The sequence below is a fragment of the Suricata suricatta genome, chromosome 8 (assembly GCF_006229205.1).
Source record: "Suricata suricatta isolate VVHF042 chromosome 8, meerkat_22Aug2017_6uvM2_HiC, whole genome shotgun sequence".
NCBI lineage: Eukaryota > Metazoa > Chordata > Mammalia > Carnivora > Herpestidae > Suricata > Suricata suricatta.
In genome coordinates, this window is record NC_043707.1 from 34,412,397 (window position 1) to 34,436,708 (window position 24,312).

A 24,312-nucleotide genomic window follows, 5' to 3' on the forward strand; every position below is an offset into this window, starting at 1 on the left:
GTGAGAGAGAGAGCAAGCGAGCACAGGTGAATAGAGGAGGGGGAGCAGAGGAAGAGAGGACCCTATGTGCTGTCAGCACAGAGCCTGCCGTGGGGCTTGCTCTCACAGCTGTGAGATCATGACCGGAGCCCAGATCACGAGTGGGATGCCTAGCCCACCGAGCCACCAGGCGCCCCTCACTTCTGGCTTTAACATGCTGAGACTCCGAATTACTTCCGGAGTTTCTCCGAGTAGTGCTCTGCATTTTTTGTAATGCTTCAAATGATTCTGAAGCCGTGGTCTATGACTCCTCCGGTTCAGTGCTTTTTTTTCTCTTGGAAATTAAAAAACGATCTCCGTTCAGAAGCCATTACTGGCCTAGTGAGATAAGCAAATGGGCACATCAATGCCGTTCATCTGATGAGGCTGGGGTGAGGGGAGGAGGGCACCTGGTGCAGAGGGCACGGGCAAAGCGCGAGTGCTGGATGCTGGGCAGGCTTCACTGCGATGGAGCCTTTGAGCCAGAGGTCTGACAGGAGCCGTTCTCCTGTGTGGCGGCGGCTCTAGTGGAGCGAGCCAGCTTGCGGAAAGGCTCAGAGGCAGGAGGCAGGGGACATTCCAGAAATTGCCAACCAGAGAAGCAGAGACCTAAGAAGTGGGACAGAAAATTTGTGGGAGCTCATATAATTGTGTACCTCTTCAGATTGGCCTTGTGACTTAACAAAGGCTTTATAATATAAAATATGCTGCATTTTAACATTTTCCAGCATGAAAGAGTACTATGATGAGCCTTTCTGTTGTACCCATCGGCCGGTTATTAAAAAAAATTTATTATTATTTTTTAACTTTTTTAATGTTTTTTTTTTTTTTTTTGAGAGACAGAGAGTGACAGCGTGAGCAGGGAAGGGACAGAGAGAGAGAGAGAGGGAGACACAGAATCAGGAGCGGGTTCCAGGCTCTGAGCTGTCAGCACAGAGCCCGACGTGGGGCTCGAACCCACGAATCGTGAGATCATGACCTGAGCCGAAGCTGGACGCTTAACCGACTGAGCCACCCAGGCGCCCCTTTTATTATTTTTTTTAAAAGTGTATTTATTTATCTGAGAAAGAGAGAAAGAGAGAGAGCAAGAGTGCAAGAGCGCTTAAGCGGGGGAGGAGCAGAGAGAGAGAAATCCAAGTACCAGCCACCAAGGAGTCGAATACAGGGCTCGAACTCATGAATTGCAGGATCATGAAATGAGCCAAAGTCAGACACCTAACCACCTGAGCTACTCAGGCGCCCCTGTTTATTATTATTCTTTTTAAAGTAAGCTTTACACCCAGTGTGGGGCTTGAACCCACAACTCCAAGATCATGCTGTACTGACTGAGCCCACCAGGCGCCGTCCCATTGCCCAGGGTTAACAGTTGTTAACACGTGGCCATTCTTATTTCATCTCTCTCTCCCCTTTACTTATTTAGATTATTTCAGATATCTCTTCAGTTGATCTGTGAGTCCTGTGATTTCTTTGGGTGCCCGACTGGTAAACATCTGGGAGGGGATGATTTTTGGGCGGGTACTGAAGTTTCAGTACTTAATTCTACCTAAGGTCTTGGTTTTTTTGCTTTGTTTTATTTTGTTTTTGCTTAAAATTGTTTTTTATGAAATGTTCTGAAAAGTGCATAAAACTCTTTTTATCCCTTTTATTTTTTAAAGTATTTTTAAGTGTTTTTACTTATTTTTGGGAGGGAGAGGAAGAGAGAGAAAGAGAAAGAGAGAGGCAGAGGCAGAGAGAGAGGGAGACACAGAATGTGAAGCAGGCTCCAGGCTTTTTAAAGCTTATTTATTAGAGAGAGAGAGTGAGTGAGCGAGAGCGTGCACAGAGAAGGGGCAGAGAGAGAGGGAGAGAAAATCCCAAGCAGGCTTTGCACTGTCAGCATGGAACCTTATGTGAGGCTTGAACCCACGAACTGTGAGATTGTGACCTGAGCCAAAATCAAGAGACGTTTAACTGGTTGAGCCCCCTAGGCGTCCCTCTTAGCTGGGGAAGCTGGAGAAAGGCAGCTGTCACAAATGGAGAACCGTGGCCTATGGTCTGAAGTGGAGTCTGGAACATCCAGACTTGATAGACCTTTAGTGGGAAAAATCTCTTACATTTGGGAAAGAAATTGCAATTTCACTTTGACTCTGTTTTGAAGAGAGATCCTGGTGTGCAGATCTAGAAGGGGGCTTCAGATGGAGCGCCTGGGTGGCTCAGTCAGTTGAGCGTCCGTCTTTGGCTCAAGTCATGATCTCATGGTTCATGGGTTCAAGCCCCGCGTCAGGCTATGTGCTGACAGCTCAGAGCCTGGAGCCTGTCTTCAGATTCTGTGTTTCCCTCTCTCTTTGACCCTCCCCTGCTCATGCTGTCTCTCTCTCTTCTCAAAAATTAATAAAACGTTAAAAAAATAAAAAAATAAAAGGGTTTGGAAAATATCATGCTTCTTGCTCTGCAGGTAAGATTTTTGGTAAAAGCACCTTCTTTCCCACAGACTATGGTGATGGCTTCTCTTGGCATCTCTCCTTGGCTGCAGGCCACTCTCAAGAATCCCATGAGAATTCAGTGACTTTCTGTCCCCTCCCCCCCCTTATTTACAGGACACATCCAACGAGGGCGATGTGCCCCCTGCAGGAGCCACCATGGCGGTGGGCGCCCATCTTCTTGGCTTCTCGGATGAGATCCTCCTGCACATTCTGAGCCATGTGCCCAGCACAGACCTGGTCCTGAACGTCCGGCGCACCTGCCGGAAGCTTGCAGTTCTGTGCCTGGACAAAAGCCTGACCCACACCGTGCTGCTGCAGAAGGATTATGAGGTGAGGTGTGGGTCTCAAGGAGGTGCTGGCCCGCGGGCAGGGATGGGGACAGCCCACGTGTCCATCGGAGGACCAGCACAGCCTGGCAGGGGGGCACCGTGCAGCTGGTGACAAGGCGGGCACTCAGAGTCCTGACTGGCTCAGCTTCTGAGACACATTAGGTGATAAAGGCTAGAGACCAGAAGGTGTAGCCAGCGTGGCACCCGTGAGGAGGGCGCAGGCTCTGTGGGCGCTGTGCTGGGAGGGAGGTGGACTTTCCGGCAGAGACCCAGCATGGGCGGCCGGGTCTGTGGTAGGTGTCGGAACTTTCGTGGTGCGGGGGAGGTCCCATCTCGCCCCCCAGCAGCTGCGTGCCGGTTCCTGCCAGGCAGCTCTCTGACGGCTAGGGCAGGGATTGCGGTGTGCTTTTTCACCTCCTGTGTCGGGAAGGGCACTGGGATGCCCTTAGTGCTGTTTCCGTCCAGGCTGGGCTGTCTGTGTGTCTTCTTTCTGGAAGCAGCTGTGTAGGGAGTTAACAGGAGTTCTCACGATCCATTGTCGGATGCCTGGGTCGTACTTTCTTTCACTGTCTGTGGCTTGCCTTTGTGTTTTTTTTAAAAGGGGTCTTTTGAAGAGCATAAGTGTTTGATTTTAAGTTGAAGGATGATTTATTGTTTTTTTTTTTTTTTTTTGAGTTCGTATGTTTTGTGTTCTGTTGAAGAAAACTTTGTCAGACTGGAGGTTGTGAAGATTTTCTGCTGTGTTGTCTTATGGCTTTAGCTCTTATGGTGCTTGTACCATCCCTGTTGTGTTTATCTCTGTGTGTGGTGTGAGGTAGGGATCAAGGGCTCCTTCTTTGTATGTGGCTCCCCACTGTTCCAATTGCTCTTGTTGACAGGGTTGTCCTTACCTCATTAAATCACCGTATAATATTTTTTATTTTATATATATTTTTAATTTCAATACAGTTAACATACAGTGTCATATTAGTTTCAGGTATACAGTTTAGTGGTTCAACGCTTCCATACATCACCATGAGAAGGGCGCTCCTTAATCATTGTCCTGATTCTGTCATTGCCTTGTCCCCTCCCCTCAGGTCACCATCAGTGATCAGTTCATTCTCTGTACTTAAGAGTCTGTTTATTGGTTTGTCTGCCTAGCTCTCTTTTTCCTTTGCTCTTTTGCTTCTTTTATTTTCTTTAAATTAAAAAAGGTTTTATTATTAAGTTTATTTATTTTGAGAGAGAGAGAGAGATAATGCAAGGGTGAGGGGGAGAGAGAGAGGGAGACTCAGAATCCGAAGCAGGCTGCAGGCTCTGAGCTTAAATCCACAAGCCACATGATTATGACTTCAGCCGAAGTGAGATGCTTAACTGACTGAGCCACCCAGGTGCCCCTGTTTTTTAATATTAAAAAAATATGTTTACTGGGGCACCTGGGTGGCTCAGTTGGTTAGCATCCGGCTTTGGCTTCAGGTCATGATCTCACGGTTTGTGGGTTCAAGCTCCGCACTGGGCTCTGTGCTGACAGCTCAGAGCCTGGAATCTGCTCCTGATTCTGTGTCTCTCTTTCTCTCTGACCCTCCCCTGCTCACACTGTCTCTCTTTGTCTCTCAAAAAAAAAAATGCTTACTTATTTTTGTGGAGGGCGGGCAGAGAGAGAGAGGAAGAGAGACGATCCCAAGTAGGCTCTGCACTCTCTGCGCAGGGCTCGAACCCACCAACCACGAGATCATGTCCTGAGCCCAAACCAAGAATTGGATGCTTAACTGACTGAGCCACCTAGGCAGCCCTGCTTTTTTGTTTCTTAAATTCACATATGTGTGAAATCATATTGTGTTTGTCTCTCTCTGACTGACTTCTTTCACTTGGCATTAAACCCTCTAGATCCATCCATGTTGTTGCAAGTGGCAAGACTGCATCTTTTTTTTTTAATTTTTTAAATGTTTTTTTAATTTATTTTTGAGAGACAGGGAGACAGCACGTGTAGGGGAGGGTCAGAGAGAGGGAGACACAGAATCCAAAGACAGGCTCCAGGCTCTGAGCTAGCTGTCAGCACAGAGCCCGACATGGGGCTTGAACCTATGAACCGTGAGATCATGACATGAGCCGAAGCCGGACGCTTAACCGCCTGAGCCACCCAGGCACCCCAAGACTGCATCTTTTTTATGATTGCCTTGCAACTTTTGTTGAAAGTCAATTGCTGAGGTATCTTAAAGATAAAAGTAGAGGTCTCGACCAGAACCCAAAGCAGCCAAGTAAGGGCGTCCTTAGTGTTGTGAGGCTATGCATTTGAACCCTGAGTGAGGCCACTCTGGAGCTTGGTTCTTTCTGAGAGAATGCCCTGTGCTTCTCTCTGCCGGGGGCAGGGGTTGGGGGAGGCCCAGCTAAGTCCCCAGAGCCAAGGTCAGGCTTCCTGCCGGGAAGGGTTCTTTCCTGTAGAGGGAGGGGCATGTGCCCCGGCCCAGTGTGTCTGGAACATTCCAGATGTGTGTGTCCCACCCCTGCACAGCCGTGCATGTGTGGCGAGGTTACCTCTGAGTGGTGAACAGGATGCACGAACGTCAAGTGCACGGTGCTCAAGGCAATGTGGTCCCTTGAGGCCTCCCTGGTCGCAGCCAGGGTGGCCGGCTGTTGGCTGCCAGGTTCCCTGACCAGATGTGACATGAGCTTTGTCCAGGGCACGATTTGGAGGAGTATTCGGTGATGTGAAAATGCTTATGGCGGGAGGCACAGACAGCCAGGTCAGGTTTCCAGGCCACGGCTCCATTGCGTGTTTCAAAAAACCCCACAAAATGTGAAACTCGCTGTTCTTGAGTCCTTGAGTGCACAATGCTGTCTGTTAAGTAGCATATACCTTTGTGGTGTGTGCGACTGTCGTCGGTGTTTCTGGAACTTTTCCATCACCCTGAACAGAAACTCTGGATCTGTTAAGCACTGACTCCCCAGCCCCCAGTAACTTGTGCTTTGCCTTCTGTTTGTGAATGTGCCCGTTCTGGATATTTCCCATGAGTGGAGTCACCCCACATGGGATCTTCTGGGACTGGCCTGCTGCACCTAGCATCACGTCCTCCAGGTTCACCTGTGTTGTGGCATGTGTCAGAGTGTCACTCTCTCTGTGACCGGATAGTCTTCCTTTGGTGTGCAGACCGCATTGTGTCTGTCCATCATCTGCTGGTGGACATTTGGGTTGTTTCCGTCAGTTGCTTACCGGCAGCAGTGCCACCGAGTGTGTGCTGGGTGTGAATTGTGTCCCTGTGTCTTCTGCTCCCTTGGGTGGAATTGCTGCGTCACGTGGTAAGTCTGTGTGTAGCTTAGGGAGGAACCCCCACACTTTTCCATACTTCCTACACCATTTTACGTTCCTGCTCTCCACCCCTGGCTTCCTGTAGGCCTGTGGGGCGGGGAGGCAGGGGCTGGCTATCACCTGCAGGGTCCCTCCTCTGGTGGAGTAGGGAGCCCCTGCAGGGCCCCTCGTGGTTCCGGCTTGTCCACCGTTGTGGGTGAGGGTGTGACCCGAGGGGTAAGGGGGAAGGAGTCTCCCTGGTGCCTTCAGCCCCTCTCTGTCCTTCCCTTGCCCTGACCCTGCAGGCGAGCGAGGACAAGGTGAAGCACGTGGTGAAGGAGATCGGCCGTGAGATCCAGCAGCTCAACATGGCTGGCTGCTACTGGCTGTCGGGTGCCACCATTGAGCACGTGGCCCGCTGCCGCAGCCTGGTGAAGGTGAACCTGTCGGGCTGCCACCTGACCTCCCTGCGCCTCTCCAAGATGCTGTCGGCCCTGCAGCACCTGCGCTCCCTGGCCATCGATGTGAGCCCCGGCTTCGACGCCGGCCAGCTGAGCGGCGAGTGCAAGGCCACGCTGAGCCGCGTGCGGGAGCTCAAGCAGACGCTGTACACACCGTCCTATGGCGTCGTGCCCTGCTGCACCAGCCTCGAGAAGCTGCTGCTCTACTTCGAGATCCTGGACCGCACGCGGGAGGGCGCTGTGCTCTCGGGTCAGCTCATGGTGGGCCAGAGCAACGTGCCGCACTACCAGCACCTGCGCGTGTTCTATGCACGCCTGGCACCCGGCCACGTCAACCAGGAGGTGGTGCGGCTCTACCTGGCCGTGCTCAGCGACCGCACACCCGAGAACCTGCACGCCTTCCTCATCTCCGTGCCTGGCAGCTTCGCGGAGAGCGGGGCCACCAAGAACCTCCTGGACTCCATGGCCCGCAAGGTCGCGCTGGACGCCCTGCAGCTGCCCAAGTCCTGGCTCAATGGCTCGTCGCTCCTTCAGCACATGAGGTTCAACAACCCCTTCTACTTCAGCTTCAGCCGCTGCGCCCTGTCCGGCGGCCACCTGATCCAGCGGGTCATCAATGGCGGCAGGGACCTCCGGAGCCTGGCGAGCCTGAACCTCAGCGGCTGCGTGCACTGCCTGTCCCCAGACTCACTGCTCCGCAAGGCGGAGGACGATATCGACAGCGGCATCCTGGAGACACTGGTAGCGTCCTGCCACAACCTGCAGCACCTCAACCTGTCGGCCGCCCACCACCATAGCGCTGATGGCCCAGGCCGGCACCTCTGCCAGCTGCTGGCCCGCCTGCGCCGCCTGCGCTCGCTGGCCCTACCCGTGTGCGCTGTGGCCGAGGCGGCACCGCGGCCTGACCGAGAACCGGCCCCGCACGCCGTGCCCCGCGGCTGCGGCAAGAAGGTGCGCATCGGTGTGCAGTCAAGCCCCGCACCCCTCGCGGGGCAGGCGGCCCCCCAACCCTCCTCCGTGTTCTGGTCCCTGCTGAAGAGCGTGCCCTTCCTGGAGCGCCTTGAGCTCATTGGCTCCAGCTTCTCCTCTGCCATGCCACGCAATGAGCCCGCCATCCGCAACTCCCTCCCACCCTGCAGCCGTGCGCATAGCGTTGGGGACGCGGAGGTGGCTGCTGTGGGCCAGCTGACCTTCCTGCGACACCTGACGCTGGCCCAGCTGCCCGGCATCCTGACGGGCTCTGGGCTGGTCAGCATCGGCCTACAGTGCCAGCAGCTGCAGTCCCTGTCGCTGGCCAACCTGGGCCTCATGGGGAAGGTGGTCTACACATCTGCTCTCTCGGACATGCTGAAGCACTGCAAGCGGCTGAAGGACCTCAGGTGAGGGCCCTCTGGAGGCTCTAGAGGCGGCGGGGCCCTGAGCAGCTCCGCCTCCCTGCCGCCTGTCTGCCGGGATTCGCGAGAGGCGGGCTGTCCCCTAGTGGCTGAGGGTCTCGGGGGTGGTGGGGCCTGGCCGGGGCATGTGGGTGGTGACAGGGTCAGCAGTGGGTGGAGGCTGGGGCAGGAGGCTGGCACAGTCACATCGCTGCCGTCGATTGAGCAGTTGGTCTAGAAGATGCTGCCGCGTGTGCCGTCTTGGTCAGTTCCCCGTGATGACCCTAGAGATGGCTGTTGTCCCCATGTAGCGGAGCTGGTGGGGGGTGGTGCCAGGAGTCGAACTTGGGGCTTTCCATCTGACTGTGTGCTTCTCGAAGCTGTGAGTCAGAGGGAGCTGGGAGACTCGAGGCCAGGGCTTTCTGGAAAAGTGGGCAGCATATGCTACGGCCCAAGGGTCTTGCCAATACTTCGTGTGCTCAAAAGCACAGGTGAGGTGGGGTGGGGAGCCAGGTGAGGTCAGTGTGCTAGAGTGGGCGGAGGGGGCTGTCCCATCTCCAGTTGGGAAAGGCCCCCCCCCACCCCACCCTGGTCCCTGCCTGGACTGGAGGAGCCAGAGAGAGGGGTGGTGCCTGCCCTAGGAAGGTGACGGTGGCCTGAAGTGAGGTGGCAGGCTGATTGAGAGTGAGGGGCAGGGGGCGCCTGGGTGGCTCAGCCGGTTAAGCGTCCGGCTTCAACTCAGGTCTTTATCTCAGGGTCTGTGGGTTCAAGCCCCGCGCTGGACTCTGTGCTGACAGCTCAGAGCCTGGAGCTGCTTCGGATTCTGTGTCTCCCTCTCTCTCTGACCCTCCCCTGCTCGTGCTGTTTCTGTCTCTCAAAAATAATTTAAAAAAAATTAAAAAAAAAAAAAGAGAGAGTAAGGGGCAGGACCCACCCCGGCTGCTGTCGTCAGAGTCCAGACACAGAGTGGACTCTCATCGAACTGAGCCATAGAGTGAAGGGGGTTCTTGTGAGCGTTCAAAGGATGAGCCTTCCGGGCGGGGCCGGGGGCGGGGGGGCGCAACTCAGTCGGTTAAGCATTGACTCTTGCTGTTGGTTCAGGTGATGATCTCACAGGTTCATGAGTTCAAGCCCTGCATTGGGCTCACAGTGTGGAGCCCGCTTGGGGTTTTCTCTCTCTCTCTCTGCCCTTCTCTCAACCTGCCCCCCACCCCCTGGCACCCCGGCCTCGGAATAAATAAATACATTCTGGAAATAAAATAAAATAGAGTAAAATAAACTTAAGTTCTTCTCTCCTTGCCCCTCCTCAGAATAAATAAATAAGCTTTAAAAATCAAATCAAATAAACTTGTCAACTTTGTTGACTTGAGACATGTTTGAAAATCTCAACAGATCTCATCTTGAAAAATTGCACTGATCTTAAAAAGTTGCACTGTTTCCCAGAAACTGCTGGAAGGTGTGGCGGGGTGGATGTCAGCTCTACTGGGGCTTCAGGTTGGGGAGGAAGTGGCGGCAGGGCTCAGAGCAGTCAGTTGGTCTCTCTGTCAGGCTGGGGCTGTGGGTTGGCGGGGTGGTGTGTGTCACTGTCCCCACAGTGGTCAGTGTGCATGTCGTGTCTTTGCTGAGTGCTAGGTGCTGAGCCGGGGGCTCTCAGGCACCGTCCTGTTTAGTGACAGCCCTGCATCGTTCCCATTTCACAGACTAAGTAGTGGAAGCTTGAGGGAGGATCTGAGGTTAACCCGGCTCAGTCAAACTCCAGAGCTTGACCTTGGCCCCAGGCTGGGCAAAATGGAGACTTGTGTCCTTTGCAGACTTGCACTTTCCCCTCAGACAGTGTCCTGGGATAGGAGATGGGGCCTTCCAGGGGTCTGCTGCAGGCCATGATGTGTCCTGTGCATTCCAGTTACCCTTGTTCGAGAGCCATAGTGCTGAGTTTCTGGAACCCCTTGGTTTAGAGATCTGAGTCCAAGTTCACTTGGTGGGAACTTCGCGGGGCAATGCGTGTATCCACATATGCCAGGCTCTGGCTGTGGCCTTCCCAGCCACGTTTGGCCTTGCCGGGAGGTGACGCAAGATGCCATGAAATGGTTAAGGATGCTGGAGGGACAGAATTGCTGTTTCCATTGCGGGGCCCTTGGGGACCCTTTGTCCTGCCTCAGGTGCAGGGTGCCCAAGTGGGCTGGAGTCCGCAGGGGTGAGGACCGCGCTCCTGCTCTTTACTTCTTGCCTCCCCTTGATGTCCCTTCTGCCCACCTCTGCCTTGTGGCCCAGAGCCTGTCCTGTGGATTAATGTCTCTGGCTGGGGCACCTCTCCTGTCTGGTTGGGGTGTGGCAGCAGCTGCCAGGGGCGGAGGAGGGCCCCCTCCTCCATCGTTTTCTCGGGACGGGCCTCTCTGATGTCAGAGGCTCGGATGCCTGGCTTCTTGCCCGTGTGTCTGCAACATCAGGAATTTGCTCCCTCTCTCTACTGGTCCTTCTCTGTCCAGCGCCTTGTCCCACCTTGCTGCTTCTTGGGCCTTGGCCGTCATGCCACTGGCCTTTCAGGAAGGAGTGGTGATCAGTGTGCAGTCAGTGGGCCACACATGTCACTCAAAGCTGCACGTGGTCCTAATATGTATTTAACAAACAGAAAACTCCCCAGGTCTACAGCCCTATTAACCTTCTGGGAGTCTTGAGATTAGGAGGAATTGAATATTTCTTAGAATTGGGCATGGGTGAGCATTGAAATTTTCATTCCACTAAATTCTGTCAAGGTATTTCTGGATCTCTCCTCTTTGTCATTGTTTTTTTTTTCTTCTTCTTTCTTGCCAACCCATTAAGCCCTCTACCTTTTCTGACTGTACTGTGGTCACACCATTTGGTCATCATTGGGAAGTGTTGGATAAAAATGGAAATTGATGAAAATGAAATTAAGTAAAATATGGTACATAATTTAATAAGTCAAAGTAGTAAGAAGCTCATGTCCACAGTGTTACGAGTCTGCTCCTTGCAGGGCCACCCGGGGACGGCAGGTGCTGCTGGCTCCCTGGGCGGCTGGACGGGTGACACAGGCCCCCTTCAGCTTGGTTCTGCCTGGTGGAGAGCCTCACCCTGCTCCCAGGTCCTCCACCTGTAAAGTGGGGCTGGTAAGAGCAAAGGAATTTGTACCCATAAGGCCTATGGAACAGGGCTTAAGCACCTGTGATAAGATAATTCTTTTTTTAAAAAAAATTTTTTATGTTTATTTATTTTTGAGAGAAAGAGACAGAGTGTAATTAGGGGAGGGGCAGAGCGAGAGGGACAGAATCCAAAGCAGGCTCCAGACCCTGAGCTGTCTGTCAGCACAGAGCCTTGACACGGGGCTCAAACTCATAAGCCGTGAGATCATGACCCAAGCCAAAGTCGGGATGCTTAACCACCTGAGGCAGACAGGTGCTCCAGACAACTTCCTTTTAAGTAAGTAAAAATGAAATAAAATCAAGCATGCAGTTCCCTGGCGGGATTAGCCATGTTCCAGGTGCTCAGGAGCCGCGTGTGCTGGTGGCTGTCATACTGGACGGGGGACACGTGGGGACTGTTCCCACCTGCACAGAAGGCTTTGCTGGTCAGAGCCGAGTTAGTGCTGGGGTCTTGAGATGGGGGGTATCCAGTGTGTCAGGAGCAGCCAGGGACCCGTGTGGCCGGAAGGGAGCGGAAGGGCAGGTCACACTGCTGTACTGAAATAGACTGAGGCCAGGGCGGGAGCAGGGCCGCTGTCGGGGACACTGTGTCACACGTTCAGGGAGAGACCCAAGAATTTGCTGATTGATTGGATACATGAGGCAGGTGTGTGTGGGGGGGCAGCATCAAGGATGCTGATGCTTTTGGCCTGAGCACTTGAGCTGGTGCGGTTGCCCTCAGCTGAGACAGGGAGGCTGCGGGCAACAGCTGTGACCCGTGTGCCGGAGTCAGAGAGGCGGCGGACCTCAGCTGCTTTGTGGAACTGAGCAGATCGCTCGCCAGGCCTGGGCTCCCCCCATCCGGCAGTGGGGAAGGAATCAGCAACACGGACTGAGCAGGAGCCAGCAGATGGAGGGGCAAGGTGTTTCTGAAGCGAAAGGAAGGGGCGGTGGTGGGTGACTGCTGTTGGATTCTGTCGGTGTACTTGTGACAGCGGCCACGTGCTCTTACTGCACTCATAGGAATTGACTCCTTTTTCGTTTTGAACATCCCCAGGAGTAGAGCCATTAGTGTCCCCTTTTGCAGATGAGGAAAGTGGGGCCTGGAGGAGTGAGGAGCTGGCCCGGGTGACATAGCTGCTCTGTGGGCAGCGGGAGGCGGGGCCTGTAGGGCATTGAACAGGGTAACGCGGTTGCATTTAGTGGCCCTGAGTGGCTTCTGGTGCTAGAATGTGATCCTTGTGGCTCAGGTCCTCCCTGGGAGTGGGGCTGTGCATGCATGGGGAATTTGGTGGCCGGGGAGACCTATGGGACCCAGGGTGGCTGGGTTTTGTAGGTTGGCCCAGGAGCTTGACCGCTGCTCATAATGGACTCTCTGTGCGTGCCAGCTGCTGAGGACCGTGTCCGATCCAAGCTGGGTACTGCCTGTTCAGAACAAGCACTGGCTTCTAAGACTCAGCCAGATGGCCCCGTTCCTCTGGATGCCTGCCTTCTGCGGCATGCCGAGCCCAGGGGAGCTGGGGGGACAGGAGCGGGTGGCCCTCACCCGCCTGCCGTGGGCTGGAGCCGCAGACAGAAGGTGGTGCTCTGCGCTCCTGAGGGGCTGGCACGCTGCTGCTGGGGCCGCCTCCCTGGGCAGTGCCCACAAGTCCTGGTGCACTGTCCCTGAGATGGTCCGTGCTGCTGCCACTGTCCTCATCAGTGAGGGCCGTAGGACTCCTGGCAGGGCATTGGCTCCGTGCAGCTAGGAGCGCTCCTGGGAGGGGCGGTGTGGGAACATGGCATTGACAGCACCTCGAGCTCCATCCGTGTCTCGGCACAAGGAAGATTCCAGGCCACACAGAGCAGGGCCCCTTCTTCCCCAGGACTGAGTAAGCCCTGCCTGGTGGGGAAGGGTGGGGACAGCATTACCCTGGGCTGCCGTGATCTCAGAAGCAAGGCAGCACCCGGGCCGAATCGAGAGGGCTGGTCTGAAGCCAGGCCCTGGAGGTCGTCCCAGGACCAGCCGGAGGCCTGGGCCCTCTGCAAGCGGGTGCACCCATACGGGGTCCCCTTCCTGTGCCCGCAGAACCTCTGGACAACAGGCTGCCTCTCGGGGAGTGGGCCTTAGAGGCCAGGTCCTCCCTGATCGGAAGGTTGAGGCACTGCTGGGAGGGAGGACGAGGGCCTCCCAAGGCAAAAGTGATTATGGCAGATCGTTTTCCTCACCCTCGGACCCAAGCACAGGCACTGCCAGTCCCTGGCGCCAGGCCATTTCTGCCACCCTGCTGTGCAGGGAGCGGGGGTGGGGGGGCAGGTTTGCACGTGCCAGCCCCCACCTTGTCTAGGCAGCTGGTGGAGTGGACGGGCCTGCCCCCATCCCAGACACCTGTCACCCCTGTCACACCTTCAGAGTGGGAGAGCCTATTAGTGGCCAGCCAGCTGAAAACTCTTTCAAAGGGTGTGTGAACGCAGCTAGCTCACACTGTTTACTTGGTTTGTCACGAAAAGCTGCTGGATTTCTGGTGGGTCGTGTGGACCCGCAGTGCCATCTAGTGACCGGAACGCCGCAGGCCTGTTCTGTCCTGTGGGCGGTCCCAGGGACAGGTGGGACAACAGTCAGGGTCCTCGGGCCCTCCCATTTCCCCCCATCTGCAAAGGGATGCTTGCCTTAGGACTTCTAAAAGAATTGGTGTGCCTAAGGGTGCCTGGGAGCCTCAGCCAGTTGAACAACAGCTTCGGCTCAGGACATGGTTTCTTGGTTCGTGGGTTCAAGCCCTGCATTGGGCTCTGTGTGGACAGCTCAGACCCCACTTGGGATCCTCGGGCTCCCTCTGTCTCTGCCCCTCCCTTGCTTGCACTCTATCTCCCCAAAATAAATAAACATTAAAAAAAAGAATAGGAGCGCTTGAATGGCTCAGTTAGTTGAGCGTCTGACTCTTGCTTTCAGCTCAGGTCATGATCCCAGGGTCATGGGATGGAGCCCTGAGTCAGGCTCCAAGCTGCGTGTGGAGCCTGCTTGGGACTCTCTCTCTCTCTGTCTCTCTCTGTCTCTCTCTGCCCCTCTCCCTGGCTTGCATGGACACGGACTCCCTCCTCTCTCTCTGTCTCTCTCTCTCAAATTAAAAAGAAAAACACTTTTTAGTACTTAAAAAAGAGAATAATTTGCCTTTGAAAGATAGAATGAAGTAGTATGTTTAAACTTTTTTTTCAAGAAAAGTCAACTTTTCAGAAAATTCACATTCATAACCGGGGTGACATTTGCTTGCTGTCTGGGCCCTGCATGACTTTGGTTGTTACTTTGTCCTTCCTTGGGGTGAAGTAGGACTGCGCACAACCACCTTTGCTGCTTTGAGTGGCGCGGCTCCCTGCTTGTGGCTCATGGAGTCCTGTCCTTTCTTTACTGATGAAATCCATGCAGTGGGTCTGGGGCGAGGCCCGTGTTCGCATCTCTGCCCAGCGGCACCTGCATCGGATCTCTGCCACCTATGGCTGCCCCGCCAGGGCTCCCTCCTGCCACCCACTGGGTGCCTCTCTTCTCTTCCCTCATACGTCCTGAGTCTCCGCTGTTGCTACTGGAGTGAATATGAGGCTTTTGGAAATCATACCCTAGAATGACCCACTGTTTCCCCCCCCCCCAACGTTATGTCAAGAGCTTAGTAGAATTTCTGCTTATATGCACTGACTTATTTACTTATTATTTTTGTTTATTATTTTATATATTTGATTGTAAATATTTTTTAATGTTTATTTTTGAGAGGGAGATACAGACAGCACAAGTCGGGGAGGGGCAGAGAGAGATGGAGACACAGAGTCTGAAGCAGGTTCCAGGCTCTGAGCTGTCAGCACAGAGCCCGACATGGTGCTCGAACTCACACACTGCAAGATCATGACCTAACCCAAAGTCGGACGCTTAACCAGCTTGAGCCACCCAGGTGCCCCTATTTTAAATGTTTATTTATATTTAAGGGGGGTCAGAAAGAGGGGGACAGAGGATCCGAGCAAGCTTTTTAAAGGCATCAAGTGCAAAAAATAAAAGCATCAAGTGATGACTGTGTGTATCTAAGGTGGACAGAAGTCCTGCTGAAGGCCAGGAAATTAGGAAGTTTCTGGAGCCAAGCTCTGTGCTCCAGGGATAATCCTTGTGATTTCCTCTGGGAAGGCCTCACACAGACTAGACACATGTTGGTCTCTACTCACGCGCCTGTTGTGGGCTGTGTGTAACAGACCAGGTAAACACCTCCGTGAATCCCCCCAGCTTCTGTGCCAGTGTCCTGGGGCCTCCTTCACAAACAGCCACAGTGGAAGCGCATTTTTGTAAGCTCTGAGGGCCACGGGTGCAGGTGTCAGCGGGACTGGGTCCTTCTGGGGGCTCTTGACGGAGCACCTGTGCCAGGCCTGCCCCCCGGCTTCTAGAGGCAGTTGCTGGCTGTGCTTGGCATTCCTTGGCTTGTGGCTGTGTCACTCCTGTCCCCGCCTGCGCGGTCACATGGCGCTCTCCCCGCGTGTCCCTGTGTCACTGTGCTTCTCTGCACGGCCTTCTTGTAAGGAACCGGCCGCTGGATTAGAGCTCCCCCAATCCAGCATGACCTCATCCTGACAAAGTCCCCCCTGCAAGGACCCTGTTGCCAAGGAGGGTGTGTTCACGGGCACCAGGGGTTAGGACAGCCACCTATGTGTGGCGGGGACGCAGCTCCCGCTGGCTCCCTTCCAGCCCTTCCCCCCTGCAATCCTGCCTCCTTCTCTGGCCTCTGCTTGTCCTCTGACTCTTATTCTGGAAGGTTCCTGCGGCCTGCACCCAGCGTCCTGCCCCACATCTGGGCATCTGCTTCTTCGGCAGCCATGTTCCCAGCTGGTGCTGAGCTGCCCTTTCCATTCTTCTCAGCACCCCAACAGTGTGTCCCTATACCACATTGCCCTGTCCATCCTCTGGGCTTTCCAGCTGGGCAGGCAGAAGGGTCTGGAAGGCTCTGGAACGGTGTCCTCCACACCATTTTCCTACTCTCATCCCTGTGGCTGGAGAGGCTGTGTGGACCCTGGCACTCCTTCCTCCTGCCTGTGTGCCAAGGCCCTACCGGTGGCCTGTGTGGCTCTTACCTCTCTTCCTATCTCTTCCTGCCCGTCTTTCTTTTTTAATGTTTATTTATTTATTTTTAATTTTTTTAATGTTTATTTTTTGAGAGAGAGATGGAGTGTGAGCAGGGGAGGAGCAGAGAGAGATCCAGAATCCCAAGCAGGCTCCAAGCTTCAAGCTGTCAGCGTAGAGCCCAACGCGGGGCTCAAACCCATGAACCGTGAGATCATGACCGAGGTGAAGTCGGACACTTAACTGACTGAGCCACCCAGGCGCCCCCCTAACGTTTATTTATCTTTGAGACTGGGGGAAGGTCAGAGAGAGGAGGAGATGGTGAATCCCGACCAGGCTCTTTGGTATGAGCACAGAGCCCCATCTGGGGCTCAGTTCCACAAACCATGAAATTATGACTTGAGCTGAAACCAAGAGTCCAGTGTTTAACCAACTGACCCACCCAGGTGCCCTCAATTTAAAAAAAAAAAAGTTTATTTATTTTGAGAGAGAGAAAGAGAGAATGAGAATCCCAGACAGACAGGCTCCACATTCAGTCGAGAGCCCAGCATGGGACTCGAACTCACAAACAGCAAGATTGTGACCTGAGCCGGAATTAAGAGTTGGGTGCTCAACCGACCGAGCCACCCAGGTGCCCCTCTTTGTGCCTGTCTTTCTGGAGCAGGAGGGCCCCACGTGCATGGTTGTCTGCAGCTGAAGTCCTGGTTTTATAGATTGGCTCTTTGCCCTCAGCCCCCGTCTAGAGGACTGGGGACCTGCCCAGTGCTGCCTCCCCTTCCATGGGGGGAGAGGCCCCACCTGGCTCAGCTGCCTCTCCTGCCCCAGCCTCCAGTCCCCTCCCCTGACCTTGGTGTGTCTTTGTGTGTCATGGGCCGGTGTTGGTGCGCAGCAGGGATCCCAGCGGGTTAGTGTTTGAGGTGGGGGTTGCGGCGGCGGGCGGGGGGAAGGTGCCGAGCGGGTGGCCCCGCCAGCATAGTGGTCTCCAGGCTCTGAGCAGTGAAACGGCTGGGGTCTCTATGGTTGTGTCAGGCCTCCAGGGTCTCCCCCGCCCCTTCCTCGGGATCAGCCCCTGACTGCGTCCTCTCCTGATGCTCCACGGGACCGTGGAGTGGGCAGCCGTGGGGACAGCGGGGTGTGGTCTCACGGCACCCTCTCTCCCTGCAGGCTAGAGCAGCCCTACTTCAGCGCCAACGCCCAGTTCTTCCAGGCACTGAGCCAGTGTTCCGCGCTGCAGCGCCTCTGCCTGGTGTCGCGCAGTGGCACCCTCCAGCCCGAGGCCGTGCTGGCCTTCATGGCGCGTTGCCTGCACGTCGTCGTGTGCCACATGTTCACCGGGGAGTCCCTGGCCACCTGCAAGAGCCTGCAGCAGTCCCTGCTCCGAAGGTGAGTGGGGGCGGGGTAGGGGGCGCCAGCGACAGGGCCACATGGCTCCCCCCAGGGGCTTCATGCGCAGGCGGCCGCTTCCTGGATGGAAAGGATGCCCGCAGACAGAGATGGCGTGGGAACGGAGGCCAGGTTTCTTGCACAGCAGCGCCTCAGCCCTGGGCCTTCCCATTGCCCATGGTCAAGTTCTTCAAAGCGTTCTCATGCCCGCCAGCTTCCTGTGACGTGGGCGCACGTGTCCCCATGGTACGGGCGTCCAGGTGGCGGGTGACAGTGTGCTATCGCCGCTCAGCCTGCAGACCTTGGGTTCCTTGGTGCCTGCCCTGGACCTTCCCTGCTCCAGGGATTGATGCAGGACCCTTGTCACACCAGCACCTTCGCCTTTGGTCTGTGATGGTCCTTGGTCTCTCTTGGTCTTTCGAGACCTTGACGCTTTGTGCAGAGCACGGGCCAGTGTTGGGTAGAATGTCTGCATTACTTACAGTGACGCTGTGTCCCCGGTGTGGTGTGTTGGGGACACATGGCATTGTCATGTCTTCTCATTAGCGTCTGCGGCTCCCTTGGCTGTGAAGTCACATTATTCCCTTTCTCATGGAGAAGCGTCTTGTGGGGAGATACTTAGAGTCTACAGATACCCTGCTTTCGGTCTGAGTTCTGCCCACAAATTCTGGCGTCCACCAATGGGTCTTTCTAGTCACAGTTGCTTTATTTGATGTTTGGCTACTGACGGTTGTCTCTTTCCTTCATTTCTCCTATATTTGTTCATGGGAGCCATGCTGTGCGGAGAAGCCTGTCCCTTCTCCACATTCACTTACTTGGTATTTACTTGTATCTGCATGGGCTCGTGGATGCTGATTTCATTCCGTGGGCTTTTGTCACGCTCCCACTATTCATGTGGTTGCACAGAGCATTCCAGATTTGGCCTTGGAGGTGCTCTTTCAGATTGGGTCCTGTACCCCCTTGCAGCATGCCCGTTCCTATTCTGAGTACTTCCTTCCTCTCTGTCGTATGGGACATGCCAGGCCCAGCCCTGGAATCCACCGTTGCTTCATGGAGCCTGGCTCCTTTTATTAGAGGGTGGACTTAGAAGCCAGGGTCAGGTGTGGGGTGTGCTCACTGCTGCTGGGGTGTCACTGCCCCCAGGCCCCCTCATGGACACAGCAGGAAATTGATGTGTGTATGGTTTTTTTTTTTTTTTTTGCTTTGTTTTACTTTTGTAAATGTTTGTTTATTTTTGAGAGAGAGAGAGAGAGAGAGAGAGAGAGAGAGCAAGTGAGCGTGTGAGCTAGGGAGGGTCAGAGAGAGAGGGAGACCCAGAACTTAAAGGAGACTCCAGGCTCTGCACTGTTGGCACAGAGCCTGATGTGGGGCTCAAACTTAACAAACCATGAGATCATGACTTGAGCCGAAGTCAGTCACTTACCCAACTGAGCCATCCAGGCACCTTTGTATATTCTTTTTTTTCATGTTTACTTATTTATTTTGGGAAAGAGAGTGTGTATGCCCGTGTGCATGTTGGGGAGGGGCAGAGAGAGAGAGAGAGAGAGAGGGAGGGAGGGAGGGAGGGAGAGAAAATCCCAAGCAGGCTATGCCCTGTCAGTTCAGGAGCTCGACATTATGCACGATCATGGCTTGAACTGAAGCCAAGAGTCAGATGCTCATCTCCCGAGCCCCCCGGGCGCTCCAATGTGCATGTGTCCTTCACACGTCCGGGTTTGTATTTCCACGTCACCCAGTTGCATCCACGGTAAAGACAGGTTTGTCCTGATGCCTCTCATCCTGCCCTGCAGCCCGGGGTTCCTGCAGACGCCTCTTCCTTCCTCACGGCCTCCGTCCCAGGGGAGGTGCCGCCCCTGCCCCCTTAGATGATGGGTCTTGTCAGTTCTCTGTTATTCTTTCTGCATTTTATTTCACAAATGAACAGATACATAGTATTTTCTCCTATCTACTTCTTTCTTATGTGTGCTTTGCTTTTTTGCTTAGTAATGTGTATGTTGGATTTCAGTTCATACTAGCTCTTGCTCATTCTTTTCACAGCCCTCCATTCTTTTTTTGTTGTAAGATACATACACATGACACAGTTGACCATTTTAATTTTTTTTAAGTTTATTTACTTTGAGAGAGACAGAGACGGCACAAACAAGGGAGAGGGCAGAGAGTCCCAGGCAGGCTCTGCATGCTGCCAGGGCAGAGCCAGATGTGGGACTCGAATGCACGAAGCTGTGAGCTCATAATCTGTGCCGAAATCAAGAATCAGATGCTCAACCGACTGAGCCACCCGGGTGCCCTCTCCCCACCAAAGCACCAATTGAGAGGTGCCTAAGTGGCTCATTTGATTGAGTGTCCAACTCTTGATTTTGGTACAGGTCCTGATCCTGATCCTAGGGTTGTGAGATCGAGCCCTGTGTTGGGCTCCCCCCTGAGTATGGAGCCTGCTTAAGATTCTCTCTCTCCCTCTATCCAAAAAAAAAAAAAAAAAAAGAAAAGAAGAAAAAGTGATGACCATTTTAACTGGGTTTGTGTCCAGGCCCGTGGTGTTGAGCGGGTCCACATCGTTATGTAGACTCATCCCCCATCCCTCATCCTTGGACTTTCCATCTTCTGAAAACAGGCCCTGCCTCCATTAACGCCTGCCTCCCAGTCCCTGGCCCCCACCACCCGCTCTTCCTCGGAGCCTGACCCCTCCAGCGACCCCCCCGAAGTGGAACCACATGGCATTTGTCATTTTAGGTCTAGCCTTTTCTGTATTCCCTTTGGAATTTACGTTAAGAATCTTAAAGCACAGCAATAAAAGATAGTCATGTATTGATTGAGACAAAGCTCCTTTGACTTCTTGAACCTACTGGCGTAGGGTCGCTTTCCAAGTCCTGGGAATATGTCCCAAAGTGGCCCTGAGGAGCTCGGGGTTTTGTTTCTGTGTGTTCGTAATGCCCAGAAATGTCTAATACTGCACGTAGCCATGCAGCCTGTGTTTCTCCACCGCGGATTTGAGATCTGCCTCGCTCGTGAGAGTTGGTTCATTCCTGCCATGCGCTGCAAGTCATAATCCTTCAACCGAACTCCTCATGTTCTAGGTTTCTGTTCTGCCCATGGATATCAAGCTATGCTCCCTCTGCCCCAGGGAGTGTTCCCGTGCAGGTGCCCGATTCCCAGAGGAGACCCTGCCAGGACCGGCTGTGTTCAAGAAGATGCCCACATCAGGGTGCTCGGGCGGCTCAGCCGGTGAAGCGTCCGACTGCGGCTCTGCTCATGATCTTGCAGTTTGTGGGTTCGAGCCCCGTGTGGGGATCTGTGCTGACAGCTCAGAGCCTAGAGCTGCTTGGGATTCTGTGTCTCCGTCTCTCACTGCCCCTCCTCCCCCTGTCTCTCTCTGTCTCTCAAAGATGAATAAATGTTAAAGGAAAAAAAAAAAAAGAAAGGCAGAATGCTCTCGGAAGCGGTTCTCCCAAGCCCTGCTTCCCCGCTTGGGGTGTGAGGGAGCTCCTGCCCTACGTCCGTGCCCCGCGCCTCAGTATCACTGGACTTCGGGAATTTCCTGGTCTCCCGAGTGAGGCTGGCCCTCCTGCTCTCCGAGCTCATGTCCTGTCTGTCCCCTTGAGTGTCGTCTGGCATGCTCTTCAGCAGCCTCCCCTCTTCCTTGTGGTCAGCTCTGCAGACCCTCACTTTCCCGTCGGCTGTGGCTTTGGCAAGTGGGTCAGGTGGGCAGAGGCTGGGCTGGTCACGGAGACAAGGAGTGGCTGAATCCGGGGTCCTGAAGCAGCTGCTCCTCTCCTCCTGGTTTCTGCTGTGTCCTTCGTTGCCTCAGGTCGCTATCATGAGCTTCGTGACCTCGTCCGCTGCCTCTGCGTGCCCGGCGCTTCCTTTCAAACCTGCCACCTGTCCCGTACCCCTTTCGGAGAACCCCGCTATCAGAGCCGGCTGGTTTGTGTGCAGAATACAGCCACGTGGACTTTGAGTGACGGTCGTGGGGAGCCTCCCTGGGGATCGCCACACGTCATCCTGAGTCCCGGGTGTGCCGAGGCCCAATGACTTCCTGTAAACACTGATTGCACTGGGGCATTGTTAACCCAACAACTGGCCAGAAACCTCTGGCCAAGTGACTACTGACTGTCTCTCCAGCAGGAGGTGGTGAGCGTGGATTGGCCTGGAGTTGGTGGCGGAGCAGCTGAGTGAGGCTGTGCTCCCGGGCCTCCCCTCACTGTGGTGGCAGGCTCCACGCTGCACAGCCTCCCTGGGGCTCCAGGGCGCTCCCTGTGCAGCGCCCCGCAGACCCCGTCCCTCCCGGGCTGCTGAGGACGCTGAACATCAAGGGAAGGCTCTGGGATCCCTGTGCTTCCCACTCACGATGGGGACTTTGGTGAGGGACGGAACCGAAGTCCAAATAGTGGACTGTAGTTGCTCAACACCAGATTACTCACCTCCGTCTTGGGCTGACCCAAGACAGCTTATCCGGTGGAAGCCAGCGTGTCGGCTGATGGGCATCGTCCCTGTAGCCGGCGCCAGGAGAAATTCTAGATGGGCAATCCTTACTTTCCCTGGCTGTGCGGAAGTCCTTGGAGAGGCAAAGGTTGTCTTAAAAAAAAAATAAGAGAAGAAGGTATTTTTGATTCTGAAGGCTTAAAAAAAGAGTTTATTTTTGAGAGAGAGAGAGGGAAAGAGAGAGAGAGGGAAAGAGCGAGCAGGGGAAGGATGGAGAGGGGTCCCAAGCAGGCTCCAGGCCGTCAGCGCAGAGCCCAACTCAGGGCTTGAACTCATGAACCATGAGATCACGACCTGAGCTGAAATAGAGAGTCAGACGCTTAATTGACTGAGCCCCCCAGGTGCCCCTGGGAGACGTTTTTATACACAAACCTTACACGTCACCACCTCGACTGCTTGGTGTGTTGAGACGTGCCGCCCCTTACTGCACTTTGCACGCAGGTCCTGTGTTTTTTACAAACAGGAGGTTTGCATCAGGCAAGTCTGTTAGTGTCATTTCTCCAACAGCTTTTGCTCACTGTGTATCTCTGTCATATCCTGGTGGTTCTCCCAGCATTTCAAACATGTTTATTGTTATTAAATTGGTCATGGTGACCCATGATTGTGTGATCATGACTGGTGGTTACTGCTCACAGAAAGCTCAGATGATGATTAGCCTTTTATAGCAATAAAGTACTTAAAAAATTTTTTTTTAGTGTTTATTTATTATTGAGACAGAGAGAAACAGCATGAATGGGGGAGGTGCAGAGAGGGAAACACAGAATCGGAAGCAGGCTCCAGGCTCTGAGCTGTCAGCACTGAGTCTGATGTGGGGCTCTAACCCACAAACCGTGAGATCATGACCTGAGCCGAAGTCAGTCATTCAACCAACTGAGCCACCCAGGCACCCCAAAGATTTTAGTTTTAAATATTCTCTATGCCCAGTGTGAGACTTGAACTCACAGCTACGAGGTTGAAAGTCGTGGGCTCTATGGACTGAGCCAGCCTGGTGCCCTTACTCTGATTTTTAAGAATTTAACACATCGTGGATGATTTTTGTGTCAGTAAATCTGCGCGCAGTTATTATTATTTTTTAATATTTTTGTGATGTTTACTTTTATCAGAGAGACAGCTTGCGAGCAGGGGAGGGGCAGAGAGAGAGGGAGATACAGAATCCAAAGCAGGTTCCAGGCTCTGAGCTGTCAGCACAGAGCTCGATGTGGGGCCCGACCCCACGAACTGTGAGATCATGACCTGAGCCCAAGTTGGACGCTCAACCGGCTGAGCCATCCAGGTGCAACCTCTGCACACGATTTTTTAAAATTCTGTTTTGTGTCCGTTGTGTGGATGGCAGTGTCTGGTCTGGCTGGCATCGCTAGCTCTCACTCTGCCTTGCGGTTCCTGAGGTTTCTGGCCCTGGGCCCGCGTTGGCTGGGGCATCTTACCGTTGCGTCTCCACACCACCGCACACTTCTGGGGTGCCGTGGAGCCGGTGCTGTCGGTGTGCCCAGGTTTCAGGGGCTGAGTTGGGTGCCGGCTGTGCAGCTCAGGCACTGTGGGCTTTGGGAGGGATGGCAGCCGTCTGTGAAGTGGGGTGCACGGTAGGCCGTGTGGCCACCCTGTGCTCTCCCTGTGCACCTGCTCTCCGCACAGGTTAGGGCTGCTCTTCTCTGGCGCCTGATGGAGATGGTGCCGGGCTGGCTTTGCCCTTTCAGCTGCCAGGAAGAGTGTCACCTGCCTGACTTGCCATAGGTCACCGCGTTCCCGAGGGCTCCAGCTTTGGGGACCTGGCACCTCTCTGCTGGACGTGTTCTGCCAGAGGAGCTGGGGCTGGCCCGTCCGCTCCTGCTGTCGAAAGCTGTGGCTCGGAAGACACTCTGGGGTGCTGCTGCTCAGCCCTGGAGGGTAGCTTCCCGGAGAGACGGGGCCGGCTTTCTGGGTACGTGTGGGCGCCTGCTCAGAAACAGAGCGTCTGAGGTCACCACGCAGTTCGGAAGCTCGTGCTTGTGACGGGACAGCGTCTGAGTGTTCCCTCCCCATGTGGGCGTCACTGGCTCCTGAAGCTGCTTTGCCTTCTGACCCTCGCGGTCCTTCGCAGCCCAGCGCTCCGGGCCGCTCAACGGACTTGACACCAAGATGCCAGTCCTTGCTCTAAGCGTCTCTTTCGCACTCTAGGTTCTGTTCACAGGGTCCCTGTCTGCGGCCTGCTCGCGACCTGGTGGCCTGCTCGAGGGCAGCCCCTGTTGGGCCCGGAGCTCCCTCCCCCGTCTCATGGACTGTGGCCACCTGCCCCTTTTTTCGGGGGCGTAGCACACACCATTATGTTCCATGCAGCCCCTGCACTCGATGAGGGCTGAAACC

General features: G+C 54.5%; 1 protein-coding gene across 4 annotated transcripts in view; it reads left to right on the top strand.

Moving 5' to 3' along the window:
• The window catches only part of FBXL18 (F-box and leucine rich repeat protein 18), a 40,675-nt gene that overhangs the window by 2,008 nt on the left and 14,355 nt on the right, over nucleotides 1–24,312 (top strand). For 3 of the 4 annotated variants that reach the window (XM_029947236.1, XM_029947234.1, XM_029947235.1), the window contains exons 2-4: nucleotides 2,595–2,810; nucleotides 6,380–7,914; nucleotides 17,275–17,493. In XM_029947236.1, the coding sequence (XP_029803096.1) occupies nucleotides 2,595–2,810; nucleotides 6,380–7,914; nucleotides 17,275–17,493 (1,970 nt within the window). Of the gene's footprint in view, nucleotides 1–2,594; nucleotides 2,811–6,379; nucleotides 7,915–17,274; nucleotides 17,494–21,298; nucleotides 22,179–24,312 lie in introns of those variants that run through there. The other variant, XM_029947237.1, reaches the window with a different exon arrangement.